Raw genomic sequence first — 9,284 nt, 5'->3', positions numbered from 1 at the left:
GCTGAGTGGGGGCAGAGGCACAGAGGGGGAGGCACAGGCCTCATGGGCCTTGCAGGCCTCACCCTCTGGCCTCTCGCCAGGCAGCTGACTGGGCCCGACTCGGTCCAGCCCAGAAGTGGAGAGGAGATGAGAAGTGAATAAGATGTAAAAAAGATCCTGAGAGACATCTACCAGCTTGTTGTGAGGAACGGCTGCAGACACCAAGGTCAGTTCAGAGTGAGGGGGAAGAGTAATGCGACTCCTGGCCAAGATTCCCCTGCAGCCTGTGGTGACGACCATGGTGGAGCAGGTTGTCCCCCTGCAGCCCATGGAGGTCCACGGAGGAGCAGAGATCCACTTGGAGCCCGTGAAGGACCCCGTACTGGGGGAGGTGGATGCCTGAAGGTAGCTGTGGCCCGTGGAGGGCCCACTGGGACAGCTGTTCTAGAGGGACTGCACCCGTGGAAGAGATGACCCACGCTGGAGCAGTTCCACGAAGGACTGTGGCCCGTGGGAGGGACCCCACAATGGAGCAGGGGAGGAATGTGAGGAGTTCTTCCCCCGACGACGAAGCAGCGGTGTAAAACAACGTATGGTGAACTGACTGCAACCCCCATTCCCTCTTCCCCCCCTGTGCCGCTCATGGGGGGGAACGTAGTAGAGATAATGTTAAGCTTGGGAAGAGGGAGGGGTGGATAGAGGTTATCTTGTTCTCTGTCTCATTATCCTGCTATTTGTAGTAATAAATGAATAGTTTTCCCCAAGTTGAGTCTGTTTTGCCCGTGACGGTAACTTTAAGGATTTCTCCCTGTCCTTATCTCAAACCTCGAGCCGTTTTTCTTATATTTTCTCTCCCTGTTCTCTCGGAGGGTGGGGGGAGTGAGAGAGAGACTGCGTAGTCTGGTCCTGATTGGGGCTGAACTACGACAATTAGATATCCCCCACAGAAAGAAAACATCTTTTTGCAACTCCCAACACAATATTTTTAAGATAGGTCAATGCCATCCTTTAGCCAAAGATGAGAAGGAAGCCTCCTAAAATGTCTATGGAGCCGACTAATACTGGAGATATGAAAGGACACCTTTTGCTCAAGGAATTTAACAGCACAGTAAAAAATCAAAGTACTTGCTTGCAGTGTTCACAGAGTTCATTATAGGGGAACCTACTGAAGGAAGAGTTGGAGGAATTGTCTGAGATCTAAGTTTCAAACAAATAATCCAAAATAATAAGACTAATATCTGAAACAGTATTTGAGCAGTGTTCTACAGGGTCCCATAAATTGAAATTGAAATTGAAGTTGCAAAACTATTAATTGTGGTGTGTGCTGAACTGGCTCGCTGGTACATACTGGTAAATGATACACTAAGGAGAGTCAAAATGGCTTTTTGGTAGAGGGACATTGTACTTCTGATGATTGAGTCAACATCACCATGCAATTGTGTAAACAATCCTTGATCTACTGATTCCTGAATGTTGCCTGCAGGACCCTCTATCTTACAAAAAGGTGTAGTAAAAATGAAGAAATATATTCTTAATCTTGGAAAAAAATAGGGGAGATGATATGCTAGAAATCAATAAAATTGTGACTGTTTTGGCAAAGGTGAGATGAGAATGGGTATTATCTATTTTTTCTAAAGCGAGAACAAGGCGGGAACCCAACTGAACTGTTTGGAAGCAGTTTTAAAATCAGAATAAAGCAAATAAACATAATTTAATTATCTAATTCATTGCCAAAAGAAGTTTTGAAAACCAAAAGGATAAATAGCTGCAAAGAGTTGTTGTACAAATTCATGTAAGAAAGGTCCAGAAACAACTATTAAAACCAGTGATGTGCACATGGCTTTCAGTTCAGGAAATCCATAAGGTCCAGGCCTTGGAACTTGGTAGCATGTAGGTTAAAACAATCCACAAAAGTAGCATAGTTATCTTGACTTCTTTCTTATTTTTCCTAAGCCTCTGCTACCAATCCTGTTAGGCACAGAAGAGTGGACTGGGCGGATCTTTGATCTAGTACATTTTTCTGTGTAGATGACAAAATGTAATTATTGATTTTCTTAAACAAAAAATATAACAATTTGTTCAGCACTGTGGTTGAGACTGCTCTTTATCTTCCAAAAATAAAGTCTTATTGGAAGATGGACAAACTGGACTCACATGAAAGTATCTAAAATACAAGTATAGTAGATACATTGGCAGAGTAGATATTATCTTTTACCTGTTTATTAAAAAAAATATTGGTAAAGCCAGATCCTAGCAGATGGTGTAAATTGTGTATTCCCTACTTTGAGTGGTGTAAAAGGTATTGCAAGAGCACTGAGGACTTGGGCTCTGGCACTGTCCTATGGAAAGATAACTCTCTAAGTTGTGTGCAAGCCCTCTCTAAGGAGGAAAAACTCTGCATTCCACCTATGGGCTTAACACTCTACATATAGCCTCCATATGAACCAGAGAGTGTGTTTTTTGGAATACTTGTTCCTTGTGATACATGGTGGGACTATGCAAGGTAGGACTCAGAAAGACATTCCTGGGCACTTTCTTATGCTAACAGGCACTGAGGTGTTGTGACTCACTTGTACCCTGCTCTCAGAGCTGGTGGTGTTCAGCTTCTATGGCAAAGCACGCATACCTCCCATGTTGAAAATCCAAAAACTGGAGATAGGCTATAGAACAAGAGGCTTCTGTTGATACAATGAAATAGTAAGTGAAATAAGTTCAAAGCACAGAAATGTAGGGTAAAAGAATCTGGTTTTCCTGCTGATGAAAAACAAGAAACCAGTCTTTCAAGACTACCCACGTCAGCAAAGCTGTTGGGTTTAAATTTTTTTTTTTAAATATTTTTATTCACTGCATTTGAAAGCCAGGGAAATGAGTAAACATAAGAATGCATTTGGATTCCAGTGAACCTGCCTGGCACATCACTCTAGAAACAAAATTCCCATTTATACATATAATTTACAGAAAATTAATTTGCTAAAACTGATCTAAAGTGAACATGATGAAATGCAAAAGGAAAAGGCTTTTACTGTTATTGTCACAAATTCACATTTCCCATTTTTCACTACAGAACATAATAAATGAGTTGAACATGCTTTATATTTCCCACAACTAGCAATTTTCTATATTTGGAAAGTTTTAGAGGGAGGAGCTCAGAGGTGCTGTGGGAGGGACTAAAATTCATATTAAAGTTTTGGCATGAGAGGGAGAATTGTCAGAGTAGAAGGTTTCTTCTGAGGTTTTGCTTTTTTTTTTTTTTCAATTTAGGATGATCAGTATTCACATTCAGACTCTTCTAATAATTCTTTTTTGGAACTCTGATTGTCAGATTATTCCCAGGATTGAAGAATGTGGACTTTCATGTTCTCAGGTAATCTCTTACTTGTTCCTATTTGGTATAGTAGTTGTATGCTGCCAAAATAATTGTAAGAAAAGCAAGAAAGCAAAAATGGAAAAATATTTCAGCTATCCTGAACATTAAATTTATATTCCAGTCATTCTGAATTAAGTATCCAAAGTGGCAAAGATGACTGTTAGAAAAGGAGTAAAAAAATGCATCTTATACTATTTCCAACTGCTGTTGTTAGTACCTTTTAAAATCTTTTGTATTTGAAAATCAAGAATAAAAATTATTTAGTTCATATTCATTACTTTGGAGAGTCAATTTTTACAACAGCAGTGGTGCCAAAGAGATGAGGGAGGGAGGAACGGGAGATTTCAGAAATTGCTAATTATATTTGGAATATATGAAATGCTGACTTTCCTGTGAATAAATGAATTACTTCTGAGACACAGTAAAACCTGTTTTTAATTTTGTGGGATGAATGTAACTGCAGCATTAAATTTAATGACTTATGTATGTGCATAAGTGGAGTGTGAACCATACAATCTCTTCAATAGCTTTGAATTTTTTATGTTTCCAAATATCCCCACAAAGGGGCAGTATGGAGATATTCTGCTTCTGTTGGTATTCTGAAACTTCAAGAATAAATTGTAAGATAAATAAAAAAAAGGATAAAATACTACAGAATCTGACTTTCAGTCTTAGTAGAGGATGATACCTATGTACTTGCTACAGAGAAGTGGAATTGATAGCATGAAATAATTTGGCTTTCTGTACAGAATTCTGCTTGAAGATGTCAGTGGTTAGGACAGCCAATGAGACATACTAAGGAATGCCTAAATGTGGTGGTACTACCCAGATATTAAGTTAGTACATGTTACAGCAATTTATTCTGTATTTTATACGTATATCCTAGAAAATATCAGGAATAAAGATGTTTATAAAATACTAGATTGAGAGGAAAAAAAAACCTCTATATTTAAAGTTGTTTAATATTCCTGCATTCAAATTCTGTAGTCTCTATACACTTAGATAATATTTTTAGAATAATAAAATATAGTCATAAGAGATTAATCTCTAGAAGTACCTGAGCACGATTCAAGAATTTTTATGTACTTATGTTTATGAATGCAAAACCACATGCATTTTAAATAATTTATACTCCTTGGTCTGCTGCAATAAGAGTTTAAAATAGAAACCATTTACCATTCTAATTTATTCCTCCAAAGAGTGTACAACTGTCAGACTCAGCATGTCAAAATCAATAGCAACCTTTTTTTTTTGGTGGGATTCAGTCTAGGGGATAGGATTTACCTCTAGGGACCATAAAGGGCATCCTTCCCTGTCATATCTTAGGTAAGTATGCTAGGAAGAGTGGTTCACTAGATGCCTAAGATATAGACACAACCCTGAGCTTTGGTAGACTGGATTCCTTTCTTTGCCTTCAAGAGTTTATTTTACAACTTTTCCAATACTAAAGGTTGGACAACTGAGAAAGCTTTATTTTTTGTTTAATTTATAGGGGAAAGACTTCATTTCCAGTATAATGGAATCAATTATTTGTGATGTTAAAGATAGGATTCAGTTCATGTTCTCTATGTAATGTTTCTGCTAGTTGTATTCAGTAGAATCTTGAATGCATTAATGACTTTTTAAGACAAAAATGTTTTCTCACTGGGAACAATAATGATCTCAACAGGACAAATTGCTGCCAGCACAGCATTTTCAATCTAGTGCAAAGCATTTTAGCTACATGAACTTCAGATTTTCATGACTAGCTTGTTAGAGAAAACTCCTTACTTTCTTTGCAAGTAACTTCAATTTCCCTACATAATCAACCGCAATTGGTGGCCTCAGTCCCATTCCTACGTGACTTACTTTAAAAGGAAGCAGTTTATCTTCTCCATAATTTATAACTCAATAGTCTTTACAGGGGCGCTAACCAGGAGTCACAATTTGTCTTTCTCCATTTGCAATATGTGTGCGCTGCCTTCTGCTAGAGCAGGTCACAAAGCAGAGAATCAATGTATTTTTTCCTAGCAATTTGCTTAATGTGATAATGAGATATTGTAATTTAAAAACTGTCAGAGGTTTTCTGTAGCTGCTAGTGCTACAAGTAAGTATTATAGAAAACTGGTTTTTTTTTCTTTATGAAATTTTCCCGTAAGTTTCTATAATGGATTTCTCTTGTACAAAGTCAACCTTGAGGTTGTGTGGTTCTTCATAAAGCAATAGGGGAACGAAAAGCTATTCATTTGCGTTTTTCTGCATTTTTCAAACTGTGGGTTTTCTCAGAAGGTCTTGAGGAGGGTTAATTACTGAAACTGTTGAGTTTGACCAGCAGACTAGATTTTAAGGTGGCTATGTTCCTTGAATATTTGTAAGCAGTTTTGACCTCCTTGGGTACTCCTTATCAGAGTAAAGCGTTGGTTTTACTCTAAAGGGAAATAGTGACATAACTGTTTTCAGGTATATGACCTAAAACCTCTTTACACTGAACTGTTTAGATCTTGGATCTTGTTATGACTTTATGAATCATTCATAGTTTACCATGAGTATTCAGCAAGACATCCTTGCATTGCCTTGTATAAGGCAACATCCAGGTTTCATTACTGCACCACAAACTGTGCTTCTGTCCAGTAAAAGAAGGGGAAAAAACAGAAGAACATCGGGTGTTTATGCAAGTATTACATGAAAATTTAAACAGCCTGAAAGTTTAAAATTGTGGCTTGAGTGATGGCAGAGGAACAACCAAGCTTTATTATGTATTATGATTTATTTCTCCTTCCTTATTTTAATGGCTTGGCTGTAGAGCTCCCATGATATTCTGGTATTCAAAGGTTAAATACAATGGGCTTGGCCTCCATGCCTCACCCAATAGCAAACACAGTTATCAACCAAGTTTCCCTGCAAAAACATAGGGGAATCCCAGCCTGCAATTGAAATTGGGTTTGTGCCCTACTCATTTTACAATCCACATTTTTTGCAGGCTGTACACAAAGAAACAGGCTTACGCCAAATTTGACTCAACAGCTGGTAAAGATCAAGAGCACTACATTTAAAAAAACTCTCCAGAAAACTATGAAATAGTATTTGTATTGTCTGACATTAAATGTAGTAACATTTCCAAAGTCCATCGATAAAGAAGGAAACCCTAAACTGAATCTGGGATTTCCCTGCAGTTATGAAGGTTATTGGCAGTAAATTCTTGATATAGCTGCTCCATGTTTGTGCTATTAATGGTTGAAGTACGTGGTGTTTCTTTACTGTATATTTATGCCATGGATGAGACCATTCTGGCTGAATACTACACACTGCAAAAACAGGCCACTACCTCAGCTGACACAAATTGGCATTTTTTTGTTCATTATTAAGGTAAGCAATTTGTATTTTAAAAGTGATCCCGAGCCTCTGAAAATGGACTTTATAATCTTGGTGACATAATTCAGTTGTTCTTTAAAATCTGTTTGAAAAACTAGTTTTAGACATGGAAAATGTCTAAAGAGACTGATCAGAGATCTGTCTTCCTTTGAGTGAGAGAGAGATACAGAGTGAAGTCCCAACACAGGAAGATGATTCACCACAGACTTTTTTGTGTATGCATTGATATAATTAATGACTGGAGGAGTTGCATAAAAATATAAAATATATCCTCTGCTGATATTTGCTGAGATGTAGTACAATCCATGAGAGCATGTCCTGGATAAAAAGCCTGGGTTTCACATCCCTGCCTGTCACTGACTCACTTGTGTGGCCCTGTTCAAGTAATTTCCTTTCTCCAGTTTTCACAAGTACAAAATTGTGCTGACCTTCCTGGGTGATGTATCTTAATTATGTTTTTAATTAAGTGCTTTGAATACTATAATTAAGTGTTAAGTACTCATTAGTTAAAGCAGTCATACTTAAGGGGCTCAATCATGTTGAGTCACTGTATTAGAGTGATATTAACCCATTTGCTTAGATATCCCTGCTTACCTTCTCTGCTGGTAGTCAGGAGAGCTGCAGTTCAGCATGTTTAGGTGACTTATCTCTTGGATTGTGTTTTACATTCGCTCTTAGGGTCAAAAGTAGCTTGGCAATGACATGAGACACTTAGCTTTCATGTTTCCTGCTGTGTCCTATGCCACTGGTTGAGTGCCATCCCGTTTCCTTACCCCCTGAGAAGCAAACAGCCAGTGACAGGTACAAGAAGGGACTTAGAAAACTCTCCAGTGTTCCTCATTATTAGAGCATCTACCACCACTTCTGTCAGGAGAGGTGGAGATGGAGAAAGCTCTGCAATTTAGAACTTGCAAAAAATTGCAACAGTAGCTCTTGTTCTTTTCTTTCTTCTCCCTTTCTGAAGAACCCTGGAAAAAAAGGTTACAAGGTCTGGAAAGAGATAAGCCACTGGAGTACAAGAGCAGAGGCACTACAGATGGTCATGAAAGCTGGGGACAGAAAATTAATAGATGTTGGAACAGGACCTAACAAGGCGTCCTGAAACTGAAACACAAAGCAGTGCTAGAAGCTTCACCACCACGAGACATAAGTATGTGCAATCCGTACCTGTAGCAGGAGGTAGATACTAAAAACCAAAAGGGGATATATAAGCAAGATCAGCAGGAGATGGGAGCAGCTGACCTTTATTACTGGCAGCAAATTTTAGCTCACAAATCTCTCTCAGCTCTGATCTTAGGGAGGGAAGATATCATTCAGCTCCTTTTGGACTCAAAACTCAGTGGTGAACACTGAGACTGGGGAGCAGGTACTTTCCACAACTGCAGAATATTGCTGTCTCACTGACAGCTTTGCAGCTGGAAAGCTACTTGTAATTTGATCAAATGTAGGCAGGACGATTTTTTTTAGAAGAGGTAATAACTTTTCTGATTTTGTTAAGATTTTTGGCTGGTTTTTGGATATCAGGAAATTATTTGCCATCTCAAAAACACAAAATAGAAAATATGCCCTGAATAGCACTGCATTGCTGAGGAAATTCCAGGCCAGCTCTGAACTGCTTGGCTAGGAATAATCGCAGAACTGGTAAAATGATGTATACTCAGATGTGATACAGACACATCACAGCCCTGACCTTGCCTTCACAACTGTAGGAGTTCACTGCACCAGAATTTTCTGAGGTCATGAATAAGCTGGAAAGTCACAGTAACTAATGATGCTGAGCACTGGAATAGATTGCCTGCGGAGCCTACGGAGATCTCTGCACATGCTAAGCAAATATCTCTCAGATGTGTCTCAGACAAAGATCATTTTTCCTACGGCAGAAATGTAGAGTAGATGGCATCTTGAGTTCTTTTCTTATCCTAATATCTCTGCTTTCACATGTCATTTTCCCTTTTGTGGGATCTAAAGATGTTTTTTCAAGTCATATTTCACTTATTCCTTTGGAACAGTCAACAGAGCTGAAGACCTGTCTTGCTGTATGGCATATCTTGCCCTTCCAGCACACAAAATATGGGACTCACCATGAAAACTGTGAGGGACATACCATCTCATTCAGGAAGTGTCTATGCAAAAATGAAGAGAGTTTTAGTTTTACTTTGCAAATTCTCTCTTGCAAGAAAGTATTTCAACTTAGTTGCTTTGAATATCTGTGGTAAATTTCAATCATTTCTGGAAAACTGATTGTCTTGGAGTTGCCTCTACTTGCCTGCACATTTTCAGAAAGTATGAATCATATAAACAACATTGTACAGTGCTAGATGTGGATTCATTGTGCATTCATTTTTCTTGGAAAAACTTTGAGGAAATAGAACTTACTGCAGTTCATACATTTCAGTGTCTCTAGTTTTATTTTCCCCTTTTATTCCTACGTATGCAAACTTCCTTGATCTTTTCCCCACTTCCTCATCTCCCTGACATACTGTTCTTCCTTCCATGACTGCAATGAGAGATTTCTCCCTTACTTTTCAAATTTTGATATGTTTTGTTACATTTTATTCCTTATTTGTGTTTTTGGTTTTTTTTTTTT

General features: G+C 38.4%; 1 protein-coding gene across 1 annotated transcript in view; it reads left to right on the top strand.

Annotated features, from left to right (window-relative positions):
• The first annotated feature begins 3,241 nt into the window (after positions 1-3,241).
• The window catches only part of IL17REL (interleukin 17 receptor E like), a 48,482-nt gene continuing 42,439 nt past the window's right edge, over positions 3,242-9,284 (top strand). Inside the window, exon 1 of the mRNA XM_086739911.1 lies at positions 3,242-3,343. Within this exon, the coding sequence (XP_086596037.1) occupies positions 3,242-3,343 (102 nt within the window). The remainder of the gene's footprint in view (positions 3,344-9,284) is intronic.

Source organism: Chlamydotis macqueenii, chromosome 1 (genome assembly GCF_036417535.1).
Source record: "Chlamydotis macqueenii isolate bChlMac1 chromosome 1, bChlMac1.mat, whole genome shotgun sequence".
NCBI lineage: Eukaryota > Metazoa > Chordata > Aves > Otidiformes > Otididae > Chlamydotis > Chlamydotis macqueenii.
Note: the sequence above shows the minus strand (reverse complement) of the source record. Positions and strands in the feature narration are given on the sequence as shown.